This window comes from Setaria italica, chromosome V (assembly GCF_000263155.2).
Source record: "Setaria italica strain Yugu1 chromosome V, Setaria_italica_v2.0, whole genome shotgun sequence".
Taxonomy (NCBI): domain Eukaryota; kingdom Viridiplantae; phylum Streptophyta; class Magnoliopsida; order Poales; family Poaceae; genus Setaria; species Setaria italica.
The window spans coordinates 46,209,468-46,235,788 of NC_028454.1; the positions used below are offsets into that span (position 1 = coordinate 46,209,468).

A 26,321-nucleotide genomic window follows, 5' to 3' on the forward strand; every position below is an offset into this window, starting at 1 on the left:
CATGCATCTCACAATTTGGCCATTGCAAACCTAAGATACACACATCTAATAATTTGCATAAACTAACTTGCATCTTCTAATTTGTTTCAGCAAGACTAGCAAGTGCTTCGGCTAGCAATAAAGCTTCACAAGGGATATGCAATGGCAGCCTATCTTCCCTCTCTAGTCTTTATTTCTGCAAGTGAGGAATTTTTATATTGTTGCAACCTTTAAGCTCCATTGCTTTCCATGGACTGTACTCCTAGAATGCCTACAAAACATGTGTTCAAGAAATTAGACCTTCTAAACAATCTTTCTTGTATTGAAACAATCGAATGGATGATCATTTACCTGTTCGACTACTGGAATTAGATCTTTCATTGTCTTAGCATCTTTCTTGTATTGAATAGCTCGAAAAAAACCCAAATCTAGAATGTTAAAATCTAAAGAATTGGGTGGTTGACATATAAGCCGAATGTCAAACCCATCTTGCTTAGCAACCTCACAAAATTGAGGATCATCCACTTTTAAATGAGAAGGAGCATTGTCTTGTTGTATGAAAATCGGATTGTTCACATCTTCTCTTGGCCACTTGGCTCTAATTGCAGGCAACACTTTATTTATCATGAAATCTCTTATCACCTTCCTTGTGATTGATTGAATTGGCTTGATTACTTGCTCTCCGCGAAGACGATTGTGACTTCCTCTAATAGCTTGTTCAAAAGTGACTAGTGGAAAGCAACCTATTTTGCCATCAAACACACATTCTCCATTTCTAAATCTTGGCCGAGCACATACACACAAGAACATGATCCTAGGGATGTAGTTCTTATTTTTGCAAGTGCGATGTGGTTCATCTTCCTCAGGTAGCAAGTAGTACCTCTCAGATTTTTTGAAAGGTAGAACCATTTCTCATCAATAAACACAAAGTCAAACAAATCCTTAAACTTTGGATCATCAACCAAACCTTGCTCAATCATGTCCATGCACCACTTCAACCTAGTCTTCTTGTTAGCTTCAGTGAGGTAAGGTTTTATGCTACTAGAGGGGCGCTTAAGCAAACCCTTTTTCAAATACCTTTGTATCCTAGATTTGCTAATACCAATTCTACTAGACACATCTTCTATGGTCATTCTTTGCTTGAGAGGAATGTTACACAGTTGTTCCAAATCAAGAGGGGTTGCTTTACGGCCACATCTACCTTTCTTTAGACTAGCAACCATGACCGGAATGTTTTGAGCAAGTTGGTTTTTACCTTGCTTCCATATGCGCTGAACTGATCGAATCTTTACTCCAAATTGATCGGCAACAATTGTTATATCTTGCTTTCCTAGTTTCCCATTCTTGCTTGTCATCAACAATGCTTGGTACACTTGTTTTCTAACATGTTCAGGATAGTCATGCTTCGGCGGGTGTACTTGAACGGGAGTCTCAACATCTTGTTCTAACATGTAAATATAGGAAAAAGAACAAGCTTATTCATAGTAAAATGTTGTCACGACATGATCTAAATATAGGGAAAACAACAAGCTTATTCATAGTAAAATGTAGTCACGACATGATCTAAATATAGGGAAAACAACAAGCTTATTCATAGTACTCACGGCATGATATCAATATAGGAATAAAACAAGCATTTTAATAGTACATAATCAAAATAATGGCCTTGCTTACCAGCTAGGTTTTGTACGTAATCAAAATCAACAGCTCCAAATTCATCTAGTGGCAAGTTCAAATCGAATCCTATAAAAAAGAAGAACATGCTCGTTTAGCGACAAGAGAAGAAGAACATGCAGCAGGAGAAAAAAATGGTGTTTACATGCACAAGACAAGAAGAGGTAGTACCGTTGCCATGCTCGTCATCTTCAGGCTCGTTCAAATCAAATCTAGCGTTGCCATTGTCACCTTCATGCTCGTTGAGATCCAAGGGAAGGTTGCCGTCGTCATCATCCTCTAAATGGACGTTTAGATCAAAGTCGAAGCAAGACTTAGCCATTGCGCCGTAGATGTGGAAGGAAAAAAAGCTAAGCCATGTGAGGAAGCAAGCTAGCACGGCAAGCAAGCAAGCAACGAAGTGAGGAGATGAGGCGTTCAAAGCAAGCAAGGCTCAGCGCGCGCAAACAAGGCGTTTAAGCAAGCGGTGCAACACGGCCGTAGCGCCAAATGAAAAAACAAACGCGTCCAAATGAAAAAACAAACACGCCCAGCGACTTCTGCGGCTCAGCGCGCGCGCCACGATCAATCCTTCGCAAAAACTGACCTCAAAAACGCACCACGCTAGGCCCAACAGTGCCATGCAAAAAATCCCATGCAAATGAAGCCCCCAGCAAAAAATTTGTGGCTGCCAAGAATCAACCCCAGCTCGCCACTCTCACGCCTCAGTGCACTAGCCATCTGAGATGGGTAACTTTCTTGTATGAGGTGCACACGCAACCATATTTAATAGGGGCAGATAGGGAAAAATACCCCCTAATTAATCATTCCTTGGTAAGCACAATTATGTCCTAAACGTCAAGAATTTCGGGTATGGAGGGAGTATATAGTAGCAGTCACGCATTGCGAGATGGAAAGACTTGCCTTCTCAGGGACGATCTCTGGATGGAATAACCAGGTGCCAAAGGATGCTCTTTTGAGTAAGTACACCTTCACAAATTAAAGAAAGCGACATCTTTGTTGAGGTGCCAATGAAGAGCCGGGTTGTGCTCAACGTTTTCCTACCCCTAGTAACCACAAAGATCAAGCTAAGATCACTTACTATGAGATCCTCAAAAAGGATGGGAAATAAAAACATCCGGGGGCTACCCATACGAGTTAGGTGCTCAATGGCGATACCTAATGTTGGGGAAATTATAAATGGGTTCCCCCTAGATGGGCATAAACAACCTCCGATATGGCTCATGGAAGTATTTGGCCCAAGGACCTTAGATGCAATTTTTATTCCCCAACAAGGGTATGAGAGAAAATTGTTCGTACCCTTTCTCATTCTATATAAGATGCTCATGGATGCTAGGGCAAGAGAGAACTCTTCTCCTATTTCACCGGTCTCATACAAACCCTACGTCTACGGGACATCAGATGCCTCCCGAAGGCCTCTTTCTGTTTGGTTGAATTCCTAATTCACCAACACCTAGTGCTCTAGGAGCAAAGCTCCAATAGTAACAAACATGAATCGACGACTGGAGATGCTTCAGGTGCTTAATATATGGAAGTCGATGCTCTTACACCCAAGGACAAGCTCTCACTCAAACCCTTAGCTCTAGAAGGGTGAGGGAGAGGGCCTTTAATGCAAGACGTTGTTTTGTTTCGAGTTAGAGCAGCCAATTAAGGAGGAGTGAAGGGTATATATAACCGAGCCCCGTTACCGTGAGAAGGCATTAGTTTTGTCTTCTTCCTTTTTTTTCGGGTGTGAACCCTGAGAGGAAGAATTTGAATCCTGCCTGCATTGCCCAGTGGAGTGTGTTGCCGGCGCCATGCCATCTCTGATCTCTGTGTGTGGCTGACGAGGCGCATGGAGGGGCCGTCCGGATGTTTGGCCGCCCGGTGATGATCCCATCCGAAAGTGAAAGTGGCGGGGCGGATCCCACTGATTGACGCGTCACTGTCCGTCTTATGATCTGCGGCCGAGGATGTGACATTTGACTGCTGCTCCGGCGCGACCGGGACCGACCTAGGGCCTCGCATCGCATTCTTGTTCCATCCATCCGTCTCGCTCGATCCCTCCCTCCCTGACGACCCTGCTGCTGCTGCTGCTGCTTCTCTTACACACGCAACGCAGGACGCAGCGCAGGGCGTGCACACGCGCGCGCCACGGCCGGCGGCAGAGACGACGCAGACGGAACCAGGGCAGGAGGCAGAGGCCCTGCCTGCTCTCTCGCTCGCTCACCAGTCGCCAGTGGCCTCTCGTCTCACTGCGACCGCGCGCACGCCTCCCGATCACGCCCACGGCGTATCCCATACATCACGTCGAACACTCACCGGCCGGCCGGCTCCTCGATCCATCACTGCCCTTTTCCCCATGTACTGTACACTGCATGGCTCTAGCCTCTAGGCTCTAGGTACGAGTAACTTTTACCCGGCGACCGTACGCCACTGTCTCTGCCGCCGTACGTGCCCGTGCGTGCGCACGTCGCGTACGTACAGAGCCATGACCCTTCCTTCCTCGTTCCCGTGACATGGACGTCGCCGGCCATTCCTTCCTTTTGCCACCTTCTCTGCCGCAGGTCTGAGCCAGCGTCTAGTCGTCGCTCGCGCTCCAATAATTGTTGCACGCAGTGCAAGCACATTGTTTATTTGTGTACATACTCAGGGTTTTGTAGTGCGTTCTACAAGTAGGGTTTTGTGTGTGTGTAAGTTCTCAAAGATCCAGGTTAATCATCATCACTAGGCCGGTGCGGGGAGCTAGCACTGTCGTCAGGATCGGATTCAGTACCAATCATGGATGCATCAACAAGGAAATGCAGAAAAACCAACTAGTGGCTAGGGAGGCAGGACGTCTCTGGGTCCTCTGCGCCCCAGCTTTTTGCGCGAGGAACATATGGTCACTCACACGCGGCCGGCCGGCGACCACGCACGGACGACACGGCAGAGACCACGCACTGGGCGCCAAGTACAGTCGAACCAGAGGCTTGGGCAGAGACCCCAGCCAGTCTCCTCCTCATTTTTTATGACACATCGGTTCCTCTTTCCTAGTTTCACGTCCTGTCACCCTGTAGCACGGGAAAAGTTGTTGCCTGCCTGCCCTGCACTGCACTGCCGGGAAGAAGGCCCGCTTGCGTCTTGCCAACGCCGACCGCTTGCTGCAGCACCCATATGCCCATGCTTGGGATCCAACTCCTCCTCCAAGGCTCCATCCATTGCTGATCGTACGTGCACGATGTGTACACATGGTTGCCACTGGCCACAAACACACACGCGTCGTCTGCTGACTCCTCCTTTCTCGCCTAGCTAGCTTGGAACCAAATCGAAGGCACGCACTGACGCATTTGCACTTGGAGGAGGACTAGGTGCCCGTGCGTGCAGTCTGCAGCAGCTGGCCGGCCTGGTCATGTCGCCCCGCCCGTCTGCAAGTGTGGGGCCTCTCCGCTCTCATTGTCAAGTCACTTGTGCTGACTTCCTGTCGAAGGCACGGCATGCAGGGCTGTGCTGAGCTGAACTCCATTTCCATCACCATCAGAGCAGGGCCTCCTCCCCGTGCGGCACTGCATGTGGGGTGCGCCCGCTAATTCCGATCCATCGATGGCAGCCACGACCTAGCAGCTACGGTCGTCAGGCGCGGCCACCTCCAAGTCAAGAGTGCATCATGATAGCTGCATGGCGCAAAGTTCGTTCTGATAAGATAGGTTTCACTGGATGCTATACGCAGACACGGTTCCAGGCAGTAACTTAGAGGATCGATGCACCAAACATGCACATGACCTTTTTTTAAAAAAAAACATGCACAAATATAAGGATTTTGTTACACATCTGCCACTAGATTTCTTACGGAAATCTGCCGAGTTCTTGGCACCTCACATGGACTATAGTGGATCTCTCGGACGAGGTAGCATCAGGTGCGGTACCATGGAGGGATCTGTGTGGGTGGGTACCATACAACGACGACAGGTAGGACAGAGGCATGATGAGGCCGCACATGCACATGGGACTAAATGGACGCTATCAGATCAGCCGTCAAATCCCTAGGGCAGTCGAGTCGACGAAGCAACCGGCGCCGGACGGCGAGCCAGCGATCGAAAGGAGAACAGCGCCCGGCCGTCCTTGCTCAACCCTTGATAGACGACCATGAATGGCTACTGATCGAACTGAAGGCACACAGGCTGCCCCAGCCTAAACGTCTCCATCGGGCTCGCCTTGGCCGGTCTCAGTCGGTCACCAACGACGTACACGATCGACGACGTCACCACTACTCACTCTTGGGCAATACTACACCCCAACAACCCACACCACTGCTGGTCTGCTCTGCATCTGCTCACACTACATGACACGCACGCACGTACGTGCCGCACGTAGTGACGTGACATGAATGACTCCGCGTCAGTCGCACGCACGCACGCGTACATAAATACTGCACTCTCTACACGGATCTCTAGAAGGATATGGTCAAATGGCACACGCACACACACGAGTAGGAGTACTGGAGTAGTAGTAGCTGCTCTCCTCTCGAGGTGTCAATACGCCCGCCGTACGGCCGGCGTGTAGGAGACAACGAACCAATGGCCAATGGGAAAGTGATGGATCGATCGTGTTGGCTTTGATGGGAAAGTGAGAAGCAACAGTGCAGTGGATAGAGAGAAGCTACTGCTGCAGTGCAGCACTGTACGGAACCATTCGAGCAACAAGCAAGTCTCGAGCTGATCTACGTACGAGTGTGAGTGAGTGAGTGACCGAGGAGGAGAGCGACGGTAAAAGGAGCAGCTAGCAACTACTGACTGACACCGCGACGGGGCCTGCGCCAATGGAGCAATGACAAGGCAGTCTCTGACATGAGCGACAGTGCGAGATGTCGGCGTCCGATGTTGCACGTGTCGACCGCACCATGCGCTACCACGTGCGCGTGCGTACGTGCGCCGCAGACCAAGGCGGGCGTTCGTGCCTACTACTACTGCTACTCGCAGCTAAGCTAAATGCCAGTTCCAGCCGGGCCCATCACTCCAAGAACATGGATGTATACGTACATGCTGGTAGTATCTTTCTCGTGCTAGTGAAAGTTGTTCATGTGAAACTTGCTCATAACTCATTTGAATGATGAGGCCCTTGATATCTTTGTTTTCTCCACGCAATGCCTTCGGTTGCCGGCATGCCAATTTTGAATGGAGGAAAAGCATATGAATTTTAGGAAAAAAAAACATTCGTCAACTTCTATAGAAAATATTTCCTATGAGGCCCTTCGGAACAAAGAGATTTTTCTAAAAATTCCTTTAAAGTTCCTGTTAATAAAAATTTTGCAGTCCTGACCCTTTGGACCAAAGCGTGAGGTATAACCTCATTGTTTTGCCTTTTCATGTGTTGCTTCCAACCGTATCCCTTTTAAAATTTTGTGCAATTTAGAATGATATATACGTGATTTGAAAGTGCTAAGCATTCTAATTGTATATTTTTCGAAGCTCTGCATTTTAACAATAATCTTATGTTTCAAAGTAGGCTTTTCAGATAAAGTATTACTGCAATAGCGACGTACCCCTCCATAAAGGTGAACGCATGTATGTCCTGTTCCAACAGTGTTTGGTTGTACTAGTACGTTACAGACCCTTTTTTTTTTGCGAGAAGTACGTTACAGACCTTGACCAATAATCGTGAACTGTATTTTATGTCAACTACGCACTATGCTACCTGTTTGATTTTATGTTACCACTACACAGTAGGACGAGACATGCTAAAGAAATTCCGAGACTGTTTTGCGTCCTGTCGATAAGCACTAACCACTGTGGTCATTTTTCTCGGTTTGCAGGCAGAGAGCGAAATGGATATCTTTTTCCCTTTAGAAAAGGATCCCTGTGTTTTGTGTATTTGGGCAGGTCGGTTCTGATGACAAGTCCCATCAAATAGCGCCAATCCCAAGCCATTCCACGCCATGACGTTGCTGATGAATTGATTTCCTTTGTCAGCGAGAGGAGGGGCCCCTCGCTTGTGCCGTGTCTCCTCTAGCTGCTGTAACTGTTGAACCTTTTGGCTTTTGTTGCTTCGCTTTGCGCTTGCGCCTTTGCTTCATCTCTATCATCTACGCATGATCTATCTCCGCCGATCCGATCCCCCAACGGCCAACAAGATGTACAACATATAATTAGCATGAAATCTCTGGTGGTCCTTGAACTGATCACAGATTATTGGTAGCTTGATGAAAAGAGAACCATTGTCCCGCTCTATATTGTCAAAATGAAGATACGGCCTCTCTCTCTCACACACACAAAGAAAGGGTTTTTCTCTTTTGTTCTCCGGATCTACGTGTTAGATGTGTGTTAGGTGCAAAAGTGACCCCTTCTTTACTAAATTTTGCTTTTCTACTTTCTCCAGCTTTGAGTCGTACTTTGGAACCGATGAGTAACAGTTTTGGTTGTTGCTAGGGACTTTAAACCTCACCAAATTAGCTACAAATTTTTGTGGATATTCTAGGGTAAAAATTAGTAATTGTGCACATGCTACACGCATAAAAAAGTTAGAAAGTAGCGTCAGTTTTGAAATGCCGCCATTTACATGTCTTATGTTAGTAGATCTGGCCCGCAGTAAAGTTATTTAAAAAAAACAGATATAGTGCATATGAATAGCATCACAGATATAGTGCATATGAATAGCATCCTTTGACATCGTCGCAGGTACTTGTTTCGTTTTCTGTTGTACATGACTTGTTTCGTTTTCTGTTGTACATGACTTTTAGGAAATAGTATGCCATTTAGCTTGCACTGACCTTCACAGGAAAGAGCACAAAGCCAAAGAGGCAGCTTGTCAAAATCCACGGTGTATTATGCTCTGGTGCAGAGAATCCTAGCTCTTAGATCGCTGTGCGGTCACAGTGAGCGCAGCAAATGATTGCTTTGCCGCCATATAACTGTCTGCGTGGTTGCTTGAGAGAGACAGGCAGATGGAGATGCATGCAAGCGCTCTGGGATTAGATTAGATTAGCCTCCATTGATCACCTTTTCTTTATGCTGAGAGGTGACAGATTAAACTGATGTAATCATGCGATAACACTGTTTAGGAGCTTAACTTTTGCTATCGTATATGAACCTGTTTGCTCCTCTAATAAGCTAGTTTCCATTTCTGGAAACAAACCAGAGCTCGATCTTCTTGTCTTGCGCTGTGTCGTCGGCGGTGGTCCAGCATGTTGTGTTAGTGGATACTAGGATACTGTGATTGTTGCTGCGGCGTGGACCATGCCTAATGGAGTGGAGGAGTATGCGTGTTTCATTCACAAGTGGAGGGAGGTCCCATGCACACTGTTTTCTCTTCACATTTCACATTGAACGACTCACTCTAACCACAGAATAGATCCCCAAAGGAAAAAAAAAAAGAAAGAGCACATCACTGAGACGAGTGAACTAAGTGTGTGAGAGAGAAAGAGGCGTAGAGATGAGTACATAGGATCTAGGTAGCTTGGCTAGGAATTGAAAACGATGGATCAGGTGCTGCACAAGGCATCCAATGATCCAGATGATAATTTTTCGGTTGTTGAGACGTTCCATCGAGCTGGGTATGAACTCGATGGCTGCCGTGTTGCGCCTCTTGGTGAGGATGCCCCTGATCGGACCAGGACAATCTCTTTATTTGTTTGAGAGATCTATGGATAGGTGACAACCTGGTTGTGTCCTTTCCAGGATATGGACTCGTATCCTCCAAACGCAAATTGATCGATCGAGCGTTGCTGTCACTAGTGCAAGTGTGATGGAGGGCAAGCAAGCAAAGCAATCACATAAAGCTTAGCCCAGGCAGGAGCAGCTCAGCTGGAGAAATGCCGGCATGACGGTGACATGGGCGAGCAAGGAGCCAAAGCTATTTTTATGGTGATTTGATTTGATATTGTCAGGCTTAGAAATTGTACGCGAGCATTGCAGCCACACAGCTGGTTGTTGAGACGTGTAGGTCATTTACTCACCATCTCTCTACCTGCCATTAAGATGCCACGTACGCAGCCATCTTCATTCTCTGGCTGGGTCTTCGTCGTCAGAGATTTTTTCTTTTAAAAAAAATCACCTGCTTTCACAATGGTAGAAATGGAAGGCCCAAACTGGCAACACCAAGATGAGCCCAACATGTCACATCCTTCACCATCTTTCTTGTGGAAATAGTTACACACATGATGGGGTCATTGACGGTGCCTGCTAGCTCTTCTTACTAGATATCAACTCCCTCGGTTGCGCAACCTGCCTGAGAGAGAAAGAGAATTAGGTCTCTTTCCCATACGGAAAAGAAATAAAGACGAGGTGATGGGATCGGTTGAAGAGACGCAAGAGATCCACAAGCCCCAATTCCTTCCAAAGATCACGAGTGCTTCGTCGTCTCCATCAATCCCTTCGTTCTAAAAAGGTCCTCTACTCTATCACGTTGGATGGCCGCCCAACCAGTACGTACCAACACAAAACCCACCACCCAAAATGTTGGCTGACTTCAAACTCTGACCATCAGCTACTAGGAATCACTAACAAAATAAATTGGAAGTTAAATGTCCATTATGCAGAGAGAGAGAAAGACAGAAAAGGCAGAGAGATTACAAATAGGGCCATCATGTGACACTTTGTGAAATGAAGGTGCTTATGTGCAAATCCAGCACCGATGCTGCGTCTTTTCCCATCAAAGGATGCGATGTGCTGCATCTCTCTCTATCCCTCCCCAGATCAGAGATATGGATTAGACATGGAATCCTCGAAAAAGAAAGCAAGAAAAAGCAAAGACCATGAGGAACACTATGGGCGGCGATTGCGAAAGGCCATTTAAGGGATAAAAGGGGTGGCAAAGATATACGCATTTGGAGCCGTCGTCTTTGGATTGATGAGATGAGAGATTGAGAGGTGATCGATGAATGAGCAGCCATGATGGGTTGCCAAAGACGGCTTTGGTCAACGGCAGCACTAAGGAGACAGACACAGGCTGATGATGTTGTGCGCATAGGGAGGGGCCCGAAAGGCTTTGGAAAAAGCATTGGAGAGGGATGAATTTCTTTCTGGTCTAGTCTTTTCAGGATACTCTCCTCAACTAGCCAATGTTAGCATCTACACATCCATGGGCTGGGGTTCGGTCTGCTTCTTGGTATGCTTGTCCCGGGAATATCGAGTCATCTCCAGAGATAAGATTGTTGCCACACCAATAAGTGATGGTTGCACTTGAAAGGTGCCGTGCTTTTGTCTTGGAAATTGACGTAACAACCTAGGCATGCAGAGGCACTAGCAGCTCCAGACTTCAGGATACGAACAATATGACCAGAGTTAAATTTCCACGAACGGGTATGGAAGATCCTCACCGGTTCAGGAGACGGTTATGGTGACTCCAAGTACAGTAGCATTTTCGAAGCCATCATCACAAGCATCTGAGGATACACAAGATCTTTGGCGATCAAGAGTTTGGACGGACAGTCATGGGAGTCGTCACCTAGTGCCCAATCATTTGTCTCATGATAAGGCCATTCATAATTCGGAGCACCGACGCAACGTGAGCGGCCAAATTATCATGATTGACGAACAGTCACACAAGTTGAAGACAGGAAGAAAAGACAGTAATTTGGTACGAGCCCATTAAACTGTCTGTAAAGTCCAGGATATAATTTGACCTTAAGAAGCTCAGCATGACTTGTAGCTCAAAGATTTAAGCAAAAACTGAAGAGAACAATAACTCCAAAAGGTTACCAAAGTATCTATGGGCTAAGGCCTTTACGGCCCATAGAATGTAGGCTTCGTTCAGCCAGGATCGGGATCAAGTATAATTCATATGGGCCACGGTACCAAACTACACACCAATCCATACATGCATCCATCCAAAGATATTAATTGGCCTATAATGCCATCATAATCTACCAATGCATCTCACAATCGGTGCCGGACCAAAAACATACTCCATCCGTCCCAAATTATAAACCGTTTTTACTTTTCTAGGTGTGTAATTTTTACTATGTACTAAAATATGATGTATATCTAAATACATAATAATATCTATAAACTTAGAAAAGGTAAAACGACCAACAATTTGATAAAACGACCAACAATTTGAAACGGAGAAAGTAGCAAACACGAAACATGGCGGGTTATTTTTTTAGCAATCAACCCGAGAAAATAGTAAAGGGTACAATAGCCAAAACTGGGCTTTGAAAGGGCATCATCGAATTAAGCCGACAGGATGTGATGTGACAATATCGTACTAGCATCAATTCGGAAACTATTTACATCCTGATCCTGACGTGACAAAATGGCCCAACCTGAATTTTGTTTAGTATACTCTACCTGAATCAGGAGTTAGCACATATAATTATAATTGCCACACGCCTTTACACAAAGGCAACCCCAATAGTTAGCAAGGGAGTTGTGCATACAGCACATGCAAGGGCTTACCACTGAGGCCAAGCTCATATATCCATCCATCATGACAGCAAGGTCTCTTGCTTTCTTGTACCCTTGCTGCCTCCCTTAAAATTCAAGGATGGAAGGGCATCTACAGCCCATTGAGGTGTCTTAAATCCTATCCACAGAGCTTTGCCCGACTCCTTGTGCTTGAAATCAGGACTCTTTGGTGAGCGCTGCATGTTCAAACCAGAGAAACTCAATGTTTTGCACAGGTCCAACCCATGAAAATCAGAATTGAAATGTATTTACTTCCCTGACACACCTTGTCTGTTCTGTTGTCCCACCAATTTGCTGGATTGTCCAGTAGATCTCGCCACAACTCCTCTGAAAGAAAAATGATGTGACATCAGCGAAACAGGTCAGACATAGCAAAATACCCATTTCTGTGCCAGGAAAATGGAATGTTTTTCTGAGGAAAGAAGACACACTAGCTGTAGTAATTTTATAGGCACCAACATGCAACACAATCTATATGTGAATTAGCAAGTGGACAACATGCCACCCGCAAAATAATGAAGCAGTATGTATGGTAAGGAAACCAAAAGTGGGGTTCTCAAGATAGATTTTGAACAACTGAACATGCAGCTATGCATTGTAACGGATGTAATAGCAGGGAACAAAGAACATATTTCTTACCCTCTTCAATTTTTTGTTTTGATGAAGCAGAAGCATCTGGGCTCTTCCTAAACTTCGACCAGTTTGTACTGGTACCTGCTATTAATACACAAAAATGAGAATAAACAAAGGAATGAAAAAAGGGGGTTAAATTTTACCTTTCTGTGTGTCAGTACTGTAGGGTTTATCTTCTCTACATGCAGCATAACCACTACCAAAGACCACATCATCCAGTTTTTCCAGCACTGTGCTTTGTGCACTGTCGAGCCAGAGTGCCTCTTTTGAAACCTTGTTCGTAAAATCAGGAAACTTTGGACTTTTCTGCATTATAAGAGTGTTAGAAGCTTACAAACTGTATTTGTTTGACGGAAATGAACTTCTACAAGTAGTATGCTCACAGATCCATTTTTCTTTTGAGGCCGGTGATCATTCCAATCTTCTGGCCTCGTTATAACATCATTCCAGAGCTTATTGAACTTATCCCACTTGCTTCGGTAACCTGAGAATTCGATATCATGTCATCATCAGAAACGGCAGAAGTCATGAATAATTGACAACTGAAATCACAGTACAGGAACTAGTTATAGAAAAAGAGTATTTTCAGCACATTTGGATGCATCAGGAATTTTAAGAAAATTAGTTTGAAATTTAACAAATTCACTAAGATTCAAAACCCCTCTTATTCAAAAAGTGTCATAATCAAGTTGCACACCCCTGTAATGTACTTTGCAAGTGCAACCAACATACATGACATCCTAAAAACATATGGTCTATATTGACATATTAGTTATGTGTATTGCAATGCCCTTAAGGCAGCTAAAGCTAACTACTTGCCAGCCTTATATGTAAGTTTAAATAAAACCAGCTCTGGGTGCACCAGTTATCATGACCTGTTCCAAAACATCACAAGCACTGTGAAAGTGTACCCATAGTCGCTTCTTATGTTAGGGTATGAATAATGAGATAATTCCCTATTTGACACAAGAAAAATGACCCGTTCCTTCCTTAGCCCTCAAAATTTTTTCCTTCCCTATTTGACACTGACCTCAACTTTCGTTCCTAAATCGACACTCTGTTCGATTTTCCATCCGACCACCGTTAAATTTCCTGTGAAAAGACCATTTTGCCCCCGGTGAAGAACGTGGACCCCATCACAACCACCCTTCTCCTTCCTCCCTCCCTATCTCACCAGCACCCTTCTCCTTCCTCCCTCCCTATCTCACCAGCGCCGCAGCTTGCGCCCGCCGTTGCGCCTGCTCCGGCCGACTCCCCAGCTTCCGCGCTCGCTCGTGCCTTGGTTGGCACCCACCTGTGCCCGCGCCCCGCGGCTCCTTTCTTCCTCACTGCCTGGTGGCAAGTCAGCTCGTCGCGGGGTTCAGCCGGAGCATGGTGGGAGGCGTATAGCAAGCACACGGGACCGGACTGGAGGGCGGCGGCGGTGGCCGTCCGACAGCGCATGGGGCCGGACGCGCGGGGACCGGCCGGAGCCCGCAGCAGACGGCGCTTGCACGGGAGAGTTCAAGCTCGGTAGGTGGACAGCAAGGGTGGGGTGCACGAAGCAGCTCCGGCTGGTGGAGCTCTGGCTGGCGGCCAAGCTCCGGGCTGCACGACGGAGGGCTAACGAGCACTGCAAGGAGCCACATAGGCAAGCAAATGCTTCTTGTCTTTTGCATCAAAATCGGCTGCAGCAAGTGGTAAAGAAAGAGAAAATCAATCCATCCAAACTGCGCCGCGAGCTTCAATTCGCTAGTAGGGGCAAGCGGCAACTTCAATTTGGCAGCCGCGACCTCACTGCCGCCTACGCACTGCCCACGCGCGTGAGGATCGGGCATGTCGTGCCATGTGCAGGAGCTGCTGGTGCCCGAAAGCCCCGACCCTCCAGCCCCCGCGGACCTGCCGTGAATCCATCATGGGGAACATAATAGAGCAGGCGGAGGCATGGGCGGGGCGTGGCGCCGGCAGCATAGGGACGCTCGGCGGGGCGCGCGGCGATGGCAAGCGGGCTAGCGGTGCTGCAAAGGGACGGCCTGGGCTGTTCAGGCCATAAGAGAGGGGGAGGGAGGGAGGAGAAGGATGGTTGCAGTGGGACCCACGTTCTTCAAGGGGCAAAATAGTCTTTCACAGGGAATTTAACGGTGGTCGCATGAAAAATCGAACAGAGTGTCAATTTGGGAACAAAAGTTGAAGTCGTCAAATAGGGAAGGAAAAAAATTTGAGGGCCAAGGAAGGAACGGGTCATTTTTCTGGTGTCAAATAGGGAATTCTCTCATGAATAATACTCCCTCCGTCCCAAATTGTAGGCCGTTTTGGTTTTTCTAGGTTCATAAATGTTTGTATGCACCTACATATAGTGTATGTCTAGATGAATATACAAACATCTATGAACCTAGAAAAGCCAAAACGGATGGAGTAGCAGAGAGGCTAACTTCTTTTCTTTCAAGCCAATGTCACACAGAGGCCAAGTTCTAAAATTTGATCTAAAGCATGGCCCCACACTCCCACTAAATAATGAAAAATAAATTATCATCTCCAACCATGGGGCCCACCCTTTCTCCATCAATCTTCCTTTTTTTATTCAAAAGGCTTACAGCAGGTGGGCCTATGGCCTGTTTTAACATTAAAGCTCCAGAGCTTCAACTTGCTCAGACTCCAGGAAATTCTAGCTAGCTTCTCATGCTGCAGGGGCTTGGACTCAATTCTGAATGCCAAAAACATCAATTACTTCCTCTTTCGAGCATCCATTGCACACTCCCTTACATCATATCATTAGTTTAGGAGTTAAGATAGTTCTGATAGAGTCATAACCCATTTGCAAATATGCTGCAGCAAGGACGTTGACATTGTAGATCAACAAATCTAGTAATCAAAGCTTAGACAAACAGATTCATCACATAGACCAAAACCAGTGCACATGCCAACAAAACTCCAAAAGTGCCAGAAACATGTTTCTTGTTACCATCACGATAGCCAAAGAAGTATCATGACAAAAATCAAAGATGCATGACCAACCGTTTGAAAGATTCAGTTTTACATTGATTTTGAGCTTATTATTAGGTGCAAATATCCCATGAGAGGGTCTAAACAAAGTGAACCTATCACTTTGGAGCAGGACCCAGGACAGCCAAGTGGATGTGGGAGATAAATATTACTGTACCTGAAAATGTGCCTGGTGGGTATTTAGAGCTGACTCTTTTTGCTTCAACTTTCTTTTCAGGCTCGACGACTTCCATAAATCCTTCTTCCTCATCCATTACGGCTTCCGTATCAACAACATTACTGTCAACAAATGACAGCAAATGCGCTAAAACCTAGAATAGATTATCATTTATTCAGTTTTACTGTTGACTTCATTCATTAATCAAACACATGAATTATTAGAAAACTTTAACATCATATAAGAGAAAGAAGGCGAAAAATTGCAGAGAAAGAGTAAGAATCGCTCAGTTTTCTTTATTGCGATATGCTAAGCAAAGAGCTAAAATCCAAACATAAATCCTAAGATACTAGCAGCGCACCTGGTTAATCCTTCATGCTATACGACAAAGAACAGACTGACATAGAAAAATGTGTGTGTGCAAGAACTACATGCCTGAATGTTTGCTTGGCCATCATCAAGCTTGAGAGGTGGAACATCACAAGTCAATTGCCCAGACACATAGACAAGGTCATTTTCTTTCAAGTGGGAAGCAGCTACTTGGGCCAAGTCATCTTTGAAAACTATGGGAACCCTGAAGGTAAAAACAAATGCGACATCAGAATACATAAATGCACAAGGAAAATGAAAAAACCATGCACAGGAATATTCTAGAAAATGAAACAAGTACCAAATGACAATACAAGACATGTAAAAAAAAATGAAACTTCAGCAGAACCAACAAAAGTGATACTTCTGCTGGCCTTTGCAAAAAAATTTACTAGTGCGCTAAAAAAAAGTGAAAGAATTCTAGGTTTTTATCATTGACAAACTTTTTCTATCTACATAAAGTTATTAAAGGTTCAGTAACATATCCTTGCACTAAATAATCAAAGACCAGGGCAAAATCTGATTTATAACAGAACATGAAGTCCATACGATTTGCGATATTGTGGCACTCGAACAGGTCAATTCAATTCACAATATACAGATATAAGGCAGCAATTCAATCAATTAGTCATTTCCACACAGTGAAAACCAAAACTAGCGACATGGGAGCACCCCAAGTGACCATATACCTCTCCTGTAGGAGCATTTACGCCTCCATTCAGTTACAAACACTACCTAATTGTGCTAATTTGACCACCAGGTAGCATATAGTAAAGAAAAGCAACAAGTGGAAGCAAGCAATCGTCGCACCAGAAGCTGGGGAAGTCGATGCGGCGGTCCTGCACGAGCACGGAGACTGCGGAGAAGCGGCCGTCGGGCGTGCGCTGCAGGTGCACCGGCGCGCCGACGGTGCCGACGAGGCGCACGGTGTTGGCCACCTTGGGCTGGAACGGGATGGTCGGCGGCCGCGGCAAGTCGCCGTGGAGCTTCTCCCTCTGCCACGCGGCCTTCGCCTCCGCCTCCACCGCCGCGTCCGCTACGGGAGAGGCGGCCGCCGCATCGTCCCCGGAGTTCGGCGCCGCGGGGGGCTCCGCTGGCGGCGGTTTGGCGCGGCGGGTGTAAGGCTTCTTGGAGGACGTGGAGAATGCCGCGGCGGCGGCGGTAGAGGGCGAGGAGGCGGTGGGGAGGAGGAGGCGGTGCCTGAGGAGGCGCGAGAGGTGGTGGTGCATGGTGGCCGCAAAACCCTAAACCCTAGCAGCCAGGGGGGGGAGGAGGGGAGGAGGAAATCCTAGGACCAGGGTGGCGGCCTGGTGGAAGCCTGGAAGGGGAAAACCACCACCACCACCAGGTCAAAGGGAGGAGTGGACTGCTGGAAATCTGGAAGAGGAGGCGCATGGTGGGCCTGTGTGGTGAGGAAGCAGTGGGCCCGTTGGGTTCGTGGTCATCAGACTGAAATGGTCGAGTTGGGCCGGACTTTGTGGTCCATATCATAAAGGCAGCATGCAGGTTTTTTTGTTCCGGCTGGGCACTTGTTGTAGAACGACAAGCTCGTCGGCTTTGTGCCCTTGTGGGGTTAGCGGCCATTCTTTTCCGAAATCCAAGAGCAGTAGTCTTCTGGAAGTATAAAAGATCCACACCTATAAAGTTCAAGTTGTTCACATAAAACTCCAAACTAGCTTCTTCGACTCAAACTCTAGCTCACTCAGCTCGCCTTTTCTGGATCAAGAAGTCACAGAAAGGAAACAAAAGCCTGGACTCGGCCGGCGGCATAGGAAACGTTGTACTTGTGTCGGTCAATCTGGGCGACGAATGTATCGGGCCGGCCTAGAACCTTGATTGAACTCGGGCCCAACGGCAGGCAGCCCGCGTGAACTCGCGCCATGTTTGTTGCCTTCTGGTGCTCATCAATAGTAAGCAGACCACAGCCTTGGCTGGGGGACCTGAAACCGGAAGGGAACGGCCGTGCAAGCTGCAAGGGCGACGGAGACGGAGGGAGGTCGGCGACAGCGGCACTGGTGCTCCCTCGATCCAGTGCTGGGCGTGGCCGTTGATCAATTGCAGCTCGTGGCGCACGACAGGACGACTGGGGATGCTGGCGACAAGCAGATGATACGGCGGCCACGTCAGCAGGGTTGGTTGGGTTGATGCCACGAACGCTCCCTTTCGGCTTTCGGCTTTAGGCCTGGCCTTGGCCTTCGTTGCACGATCCCACTTCCACCGCGAGCGAGATAAACGTGCGTGCGTGCGCCCGGCCGGGTTGGGACTTTGGGTAGCTGATACACTACGGCGCTCTGATCTGATCTCACGAACTGGATCGATCGAGTTGTTCGTCGTCCCGGCCGACCTCCAACGAGCTGTGTGTCAGATGGGGCCATGGCCAGTAACTGCGCACAGTAGATCTCTGGCACGAGCAGTGCCGCACTGCTGCCGGCTGCCTGCCCGTAAACGGCGAGCACAACGGCACGAGGTTAACCTCGTTCCAAATTATATATTATTTAAGTTTTTCAGATTCATAGATATTAGTATGATAGAAAAAACCTCGTTCTAAATTATATATTATTTAAGTTTTTCAGATTCATAGATATTAGTATGATAGAAAAATTAAAACGACCTACAATTTGGAATAGAGGGAGTAGCTTATTGATCAGTTCATCGGAGCGATTTCTATTGAACCAAAATATTTAGAAATTCGTGTAGAGTTAGATTTGCGACGTCGATCGTTCAATCATCATGGGTTTATTTGAACCCATTCATGATTGCAGGTGCGTTTACATCGGACCTTCGAACACGTAGCCCGTTTTCGGTTGGCTCGGAGACTTGTTGCAATGGTCCAGAGCGAGCAGCCATCATTCGATGATTGAGCTGAACAGAGAGGGATTACTGAACCACTGGTCGCTCGCACTTGCTACGCACCAACCCATCTCTCCAACAGCACCTCACATGGCCGGCCTCATTTATTCATTTTTTTTTCTAGACTAGAAATGTTCCCAAAGGCCAAAAGGTAGGGCCTCTGCACGTTGTCCTGCAGACATGCACTGCGTACTGTGCACGCACCTCCCAACCCTACTATACAGTATTGCAGTATACACATGTTATGCTTAACATTTTCAAAAGACCATGCGCGGCGCGTAAATGAATTTTCTTTTTGAAAAACAAGTACATGAAAAGTTGGTGCTATCCCATCTATATAGTCTCAGCACCCAACCATTTGTCCATCTTTCGTCACCTGGTAGCTAGCTCCATCATCCTGATTATGATTAGTGTATGCATTCTTCAGACAAAAAAAAGGAAATGGAGCGGCAATCATTTCACATTCGAACCGCATAATAGCTAGCAAGTACAGGATAATTTAGCTTAGCTTTCTCTCAAAAAAGAAGAATGAAAAAGAAAAGAAAAAACATAAGCAAAAGCAGCCCACTGTTTGGTTGACCTGAATGTACATATGATTAATCCACCGCAACCATAGATTGTGCCTGCCCACTACTGCCTAGAACGAGAGACGTTAACCAACTGTAGGAAAGAGATCAATGTGCACATCGACTTATTAGTGCTGTCGTAGTCGTAGTAAATCTTGAACAGTGCAAGGCACACTGTCTGTTTAAGCTTGAAGATTAGTATGAATTGAAGAACAGCTTGCAGCTTCTGAAGAACGGATTACATGCAGATCATTAGAACAATCCATGTATCACTCTGGCATATGGATTGCTATGATAGTCTGAACTATACACGCATCCAGCGAATTACTGCATTATTAGTAGGTTGAGAAGGACGCGTGCAGAGGCGTGCAGTGCAGATTAACGAGCCAGATCATCGAGTTCCACTACCAAGCGATGCAAGCTAGGAGTGGTCGGTTTCAGGATTCGACACGGTTTGGGGGGAGTGGACACAGGCCGTGTCAAAGCCTCCCAGAGCTATCTGAGCCTGATTATTCTTATTCCAGGCCTGATCGATGAGCTCGATCGGAGACCATGACCATGCCCGCCGGAAGCTTCCTGGAAAGTGTGGTACTGCTGGCGAGGCGATCGGTGCAACGACATCTACCGGTAGCTTTAATTTGGATCCAACCATGCACTTATTCGAGCTTTCTAGATACCAGTGCTAAACTTTAGTCGTGTCACATCGAATATTCGGAGGCTAATTAGGAGAACTAAATATGAGTTAATTATAAAACTAATTACACCTAGGGAGGCTAAACTGCGAGACGAATCTATTAATCCTAATTAATACATCATTAGCAAATGGTTACTGTAACACTACATTGTCAAATCATGGATTAATTAGATTTAATAGATTCGTCTCGCGAATTAGACTCCATTTGTACAATTAATTTTATAATTAATCTATATTTAATATAACTAATTAGTATCGATGTGACAGATGCTAAAATTTTAGCAGCTGGGAACCAAACAACAGGCCCTCAGTGTTGCTTGCTCCTGTCGATCGACAAAGCAACGTGGAGCAACGCAACAAAAAGGAGACACTATACGTGTGTGATCCGGCGCTTCCGAGATCAACAAACCAGATGTTGGACGTGCGGCTTGCAAATCTCGATAGCTTATCATCATCGCAAGGATAGATTATTCACCATGCTCAGCTTTGACTGCTGATCCGCCACCGCCACCGAATAACCTCCGTGTGATGACCGTGTGCGTGGATCATCAGTAACAGGCGTACAATACTGGAAGACATAGCTAGTCCTGTTAGCTATCTGATTGCGGCATTCATTGCTGCACAGAGCCAGAGTGCTGTAGCAGCAGCAGTACTCCACGAAAACGATTAAATAAAAAATCAGTAATGCTAATCATCTATTCCAAGTCGGCTGTTGCTGCAATCTAAACTTCTCCTACCTAACCAACATATAAAACTCACCGCGCCGTCAGTTACCAATCAGAAATCACCCCATGTTATGTTATGTTAACTGGGTTAACAAAAAAATCATTGTAAACTTGCAAACAAATACCTACCATGCATGCAAGTATCTACCTATGTACTGTAGATATTTTTCATTTAGGGTGCAACTGATACGATGCGGTTAGGAGTCCTTTTCAGGGAACCGGCTATCTTTGCCCCTATTAATTCGCACCTTTTCGTCCTAGTACCGACAGCTACTACCCAGCGTAAAGATGTTCACAGATCAAAGAATTTCAAGTTGGTCTTATATTTTCCAGCCGAAACTGCAGAATTCTTTTTTTTTTTAGAACGAAACTGCAAAATTCTTGGCCTATTCTCGATGCGAGCTTTCGTATTCATGTTTCCAATAATGCCACATAATCACGAGAGCATTTAGTTCATGGATGAAATAGATCACACATTGCATTGTTTCATCTTTTATTTTTTTTCCAAAACTACATGCAAGACATAAGTTGTGCTGGAAACAGTGTATAATGAAATAGATTTTCTTTTTCACTTCATAAATAGTGTGTCATGTCATGAAAATCGTCTCTTATTTATTGTTGATGAAATCCTCACTGAGAATGGCCTTAAAACATTTTTTTTTGCAAAAGAGAATTCTTAGAGCTCCTACACTGTAAGAGGGAAGGAAGAAGATCGAACAGCCATGGTGAGAAGCTGTGTGCGCCCTCTTGATCTATACGTTTATTTCAAGATTTCGAATCAATGGACGAGTTTGATTTCATAAGGCACTAAATCACAAGGACATTATTCCCAAAAAAAAAATCACAAGGACATTGCCTAAAAGTATAAAAAAGAGTTTGAAGGAAAAAAGTATAAATAATAAGGACAACATAATTAGTGCGTACTGATAATAAATCTTTATTTCGGTTTCAAGATAATAAATCTTTATTTCGGTTTCAAGACAAAATTCTTTAATCAGGCGTCTCAGCGACAGCTAAAAACGAAAGCCAACAGAGCATCAGAATTTTATAAGAGCACAAGCTAACACGAAACAGGCTACTGACTTTGGTTTCCCTTTCTCTCTCTTCTTTTTGTCAGCAATAAACAAACTGAGCACAGAGGAGGCTATAAAATTGCGATAATGAGGCGAACCCAACATGCTCCTACGGGGACCTACCTTGTCCATCCCAAACTGATAAACTCAAGATCCTCTGTGGCCACAACAGAAGCGCCATTTTAGTACTTCCTCCGATAAAATTACAAGTCCATTGGAACATAAACAGCAGGCATTTTGATTAGCATGTAATCACTCGAATATAGTCCAAACTAAAATTAGTAAAGCATGTTCAGAGAGAGAAAACAAATAAGTAAATTAGATAAGTATGCGAACATGAGATACAAGTCCTATTAAGGATTAGTTTGAGAAGAAGCTACAACATAATTTTGGCTATTAAGAAGAACCCAACATTTTAGTTATGCTATGAAAGCGACAACAATGTCGGAATTAAACTAAGGGCAGACTCAACAAAAGATAATAGAATCAATACGATAAAATCAAAGGTTATGAGGTGTGGTTGGATCTTAGCCGTGTCCTGCCACGTTGTACTTGTAGGGATGTTAAAGCCACGACGCAAAAATCTGACCTCTAATACATGACGAGAAATTCCACTCCATTTTGTACGTGGAAAGCCTCGACGTGGTGAGTTGTGGTCGGCATCATAGCACACCCATAGCTAGTTTTAGTATATGAAGACAAAGACTTGACTTGAGGTAACACCTATTTTCATGACGGAAGCTATCGCTTAGACTTATTATTTCACAGTTTCACTACTATGTACTCATCGTACGAAAGTTATTTTTGCTCTGGATACTGAAACGTTTAACCGCAATATATGCTGGAGATAATGGTCATGTAATATATCAAACAAAATAATGTATACTTGTACAATCTTGCATGGTACCGTGAAACTGTAGCTCCGTGTTACGTGTCACGTGTTGAGGCTAGCTAGTGTCTCAAACTCTTCATTTGTAGCGTTAGATCCACCAAACATAGCACAAGTACACCACGTCTCAGCTATTTTCGGCAACACCATCACCATCTGCTCTGCCAACTCGATGAACAGGTGGCTGCCACCTCTCTTTTAGTAGCCCTAAAAAAGGACAGGCGCCACAGGGTTCGCAACAGCCTCCAGCTCGCGCAGCCGATCCGGGCACAGAAACGGTCGCTCGCAAAAGATAAATCCGCAGCATTCCCCAGGACGGAGAGAGAAGATATTAGTACTCCGTAATAACCAACCGGAGGGGACGGGACGGGCCGGAGCGGAGCGGAGCCCAAAAATCGCGCCCACGAAGCTTCCACGAAGCTCCCTCCCTCCCCTCCCGCCCCCGCCTTTTTATCTCCCTCCTCCCGCTGCCCCCGTCTCGTCGTCCCCTCCATCCCCACCCCACCACCGCCTTTCCCCCATTCCCGAGCCTCCCGGAAACCCATTCCCACCGCCAGCAACGGCGCAGCAGAAGATGAAGCTCTCCGTCCAGTCCTTGGCCAGGAAGCTCTCCCTCCCGTCCCCGAAGCGGTCGTGGAGCGGCGGCAAGAAGGACGGGAGCGGCAAGCGCTCCCTGTCGCGCAGCGAGGCGCCGTCGTTCGCGTCGGCGTCCTCGTCCTCCTCCGACGAAACGCTCGCCCGGTCCTCCACGCCGCGGTCCGTGCTGATGCCGCTGTCCCCGGCCGAGATCCCGCGGCGGGAGCTGGAGGCCGTGCTGCGGCGCCTCGGCCACGGTGAGCCCTCCGACGACGAGCTCGACGCCGTGGCCGCCATGGCCGCGCAGGCCCCCGCACCCGGCGGGGAGGACGAGCTCATGGAGGCGTTCAGGGTCTTCGACGCCGACGGCGACGGCCGCATCACCGCCGAGGAGCTCCGCGCCGTCATGGAGGCCATCCTCGGCGGCGGCGCCGAGGGATGCAGCCTCGACGACTGCCGCCGCATGATCGGCGGCGTCGACGCCGACGGCGACGGCTTCGTCGGCTTCCAGGACTTCGCGCGCATGATGATGGCGACCGCCACCGCCGCCGTCGACGCCCGGGCCTTCTTGTGATCCGTTCCTCTCCATCATCATCTTGGCTTGTTTCCCTGCTTCCCGCCAAAGATGGGATGGCCCCGTCGGCCCTGATGCGCGCTATATATCATCTTCTCCAAAGATCTTTTGGGCGCGCAGGATGATAGGCTGCTACGATCGATCTACTAGTAGGAGTACGCCATTAAAGGAGCTTGCTTGCTTGCTGCTAATCCATGCACGATTAGCGAGACCCCCGCGCATGGAATTGCAAGTTCCTTGTAAAATTATTTGTCGCGAGAGAGTGAGTATAACGGCAAGGCGAATGATTGGTTCTTTCGAATTTTTTGAATTTATTTGAATCCCGATTCCGACAACTAATGGGTGCATGTCGAGATTGTATCTGTTGCCAACTGCCGGTGGTGTCGAGATTTGGAAGAAATTTGGCTGTACGCGTTGGATGAATGATTGGAGATTCGAATTTGCTGCTGGACGAGGCCTGATTCCGGGCTGGGGACGTGTGGTTGCGATGGCAACGTGGCGAGCCCACGTCTTTCAGCTGACTGGCTAAAGTGAGCGACTGAGCGCGCCCTTTTTGTCTGTTCCTCTCCATCGTCTAGCGTGTTGGTTCTGGCCAGCTTCCTTATCATTTACCGGCACTGTTTTGAGCTGTTTATTTAAGCCGTAATGTTCTGGATCACCCATTATACTATCGGAGGCTAATTAGGAGTTAATTATAAAGATGAATATATGAAGTCTAATTAATCCATCAGTAACAACCTGTAGCAACACATTGTCAAATCATGGACTCATTAGCTTAATTGATTCATCTCGTCGTTTAGCCTCCATCTGTGTAATGAGTTTTATAAATAGTTTATGTTTAATAGTTCTAATTAGTATCTAAACATTCGATGTGACAGGATCTAAAGTTTCCAAACACCCCCTAACCGCTGGAAAAACTCGAAATGTTTCACAGTAGGCTCAGCCTCGACAGAACTTCATGGCCCTACCAATGCCAATAAGGATAGATACTGCATGCTTATCTTGTAGTCAAATTCTTTTGATCAGAAATGTTTCTTCAACATCAAAGATAAGGCCTGTGACCTGTGCTTTCGACGAGAACGTCTGATACAAGGCGTTCTAGAAATGCAGCATGGCATGCCATATCCGCTAGCCCATGGTTTCATCACTTTCATCTCTCAGACTCTTCCCGCGCAGACGATGGTGTTGCCGTCTTTGTTTCTTTTTTCCTTGCAGAAAACTGTGTGCCCTAGGCCTTGTTTAGTTGCCCAACTTTGGGGTGTCAAAATTCCTGTAGCAATACTGTAGCGTTTCGTTTGTATTTGTGAATTATTGTCCAAATATTGACTAATTAGGCTTAAAAGATTCGTCTCGCAAAGTACAACAAAACTGTGCAATTAGTTTTTGATTTCATCTACATTCAGTACTCCATGCATGTACCGCAAGTTTGATGTGATGGGGAATCTTCTTTTTGCATAGTGTCAAAGTTGGGATTTTGGAGTGAACTAAACATGGCCCTAATTTCAATTCCAAATCTAGCCCTTGCCGTTTCCACTGCTGTTCAAACGGCCCGTCAGTTTCCAAAAGGAGAACCGCAAGGCAAGTTTTGGTTCACAACTTGCAGTCATTATTCTCCAAGCGTGCCGTGCCGCTTTTTTCTAGCAAGTAGAGTACTAACTTTTTTGTGACTGAACACTGAAGCAGCATCTAATCAGTTACAACGAACCATCATCAGAGGAGAATCATGATAAGCAGCCTACCTAGCGCTAGATCATGCATGGTCTTGTAAATTGCCTTGGAATTTCTTCAAAGAACCCCGAGGCGCTGACAGCATCTCGTTTGGCTGACTAACAGTCCGGAGGGCCTGCCAGGTCCTACGAATCTGCAACAGGGGACTTGCATTTTGGCCGTAGGAAATTGCACACCCATTGCATGGTGGGGCCGTTGATGCAGTATTTTAGGCCTTGTTTAGTTGGTCAAATTGGGAGGTGCCAAATTACTGTGCTGGCACTGTAGCACACTGTAGCGTTTCGTTTGTATTTGTAAATTATTGTCCAAACATTGACTAATTAGGCTTAAAAGATTCGTCTCGTAAAGTACAACAAAATTGTGCAATTAGTTTTTAATTTCATCTACATTTAATACTCCATGCATGTACCGCAAGTTTGATTGATGGAGAATCTTCTTTTTGCATACTGTCAAAGTTGGGAGTTGGGGGTGAAGTAAACAAGGGGTTAGAT

General features: G+C 46.4%; 2 protein-coding genes and 1 long non-coding RNA gene across 3 annotated transcripts; 1 reads left to right on the top strand and 2 right to left on the bottom strand.

The window, feature by feature from the left end:
• Nucleotides 1–1,283: 1,283 nt before the first annotated feature.
• LOC101765847 lies at nucleotides 1,284–1,866 on the bottom strand. Its single transcript, XR_215321.2, has 3 exons — nucleotides 1,825–1,866; nucleotides 1,654–1,722; nucleotides 1,284–1,423 (listed from the first exon to the last, which is right to left on the bottom strand). It is a non-coding gene; the product is annotated as an uncharacterized LOC101765847 (long non-coding RNA).
• A 9,817-nt stretch (nucleotides 1,867–11,683) lies between these two features.
• Nucleotides 11,684–17,491, bottom strand: LOC101766123 (protein OSB2, chloroplastic). The gene is made up of 8 exons (XM_004971189.3): nucleotides 16,966–17,491; nucleotides 16,222–16,360; nucleotides 15,787–15,940; nucleotides 13,031–13,131; nucleotides 12,791–12,953; nucleotides 12,654–12,728; nucleotides 12,280–12,341; nucleotides 11,684–12,190 (listed from the first exon to the last, which is right to left on the bottom strand). Exons 1-8 carry the CDS (start codon nucleotides 17,382–17,384, stop codon nucleotides 12,035–12,037), a joined length of 1,269 nt encoding a protein of 422 aa, XP_004971246.1. The 5' UTR covers nucleotides 17,385–17,491; the 3' UTR covers nucleotides 11,684–12,034.
• A 5,905-nt stretch (nucleotides 17,492–23,396) lies between these two features.
• LOC101766811 (probable calcium-binding protein CML35) lies at nucleotides 23,397–24,525 on the top strand. Its single transcript, XM_004971191.3, has one exon. It carries the CDS (start codon nucleotides 23,527–23,529, stop codon nucleotides 24,100–24,102), a length of 576 nt encoding a protein of 191 aa, XP_004971248.1. The 5' UTR covers nucleotides 23,397–23,526; the 3' UTR covers nucleotides 24,103–24,525.
• The last annotated feature ends 1,796 nt before the right edge of the window (nucleotides 24,526–26,321 follow it).

What these genes read in the sequence shown, in the direction of transcription:
- LOC101766123 (XM_004971189.3), bottom strand. Translation starts at nt 17,384, where the DNA reads ATGCACCACCACCTCTCGCGCCTCCTCAGGCACCGCCTCCTCCTCCCC. An exon ending in CAGTACTGACACACAGAAAG is followed by an intron (nt 12,729 to 12,790) that starts GTAAAATTTAAC and finishes TATTAATAGCAG; the next exon opens with GTACCAGTACAAACTGGTCG. An exon ending in GGGACAACAGAACAGACAAG is followed by an intron (nt 12,191 to 12,279) that starts GTGTGTCAGGGA and finishes TTGAACATGCAG; the next exon opens with CGCTCACCAAAGAGTCCTGA.
- LOC101766811 (XM_004971191.3), top strand. Translation starts at nt 23,527, where the DNA reads ATGAAGCTCTCCGTCCAGTCCTTGGCCAGGAAGCTCTCCCTCCCGTCC.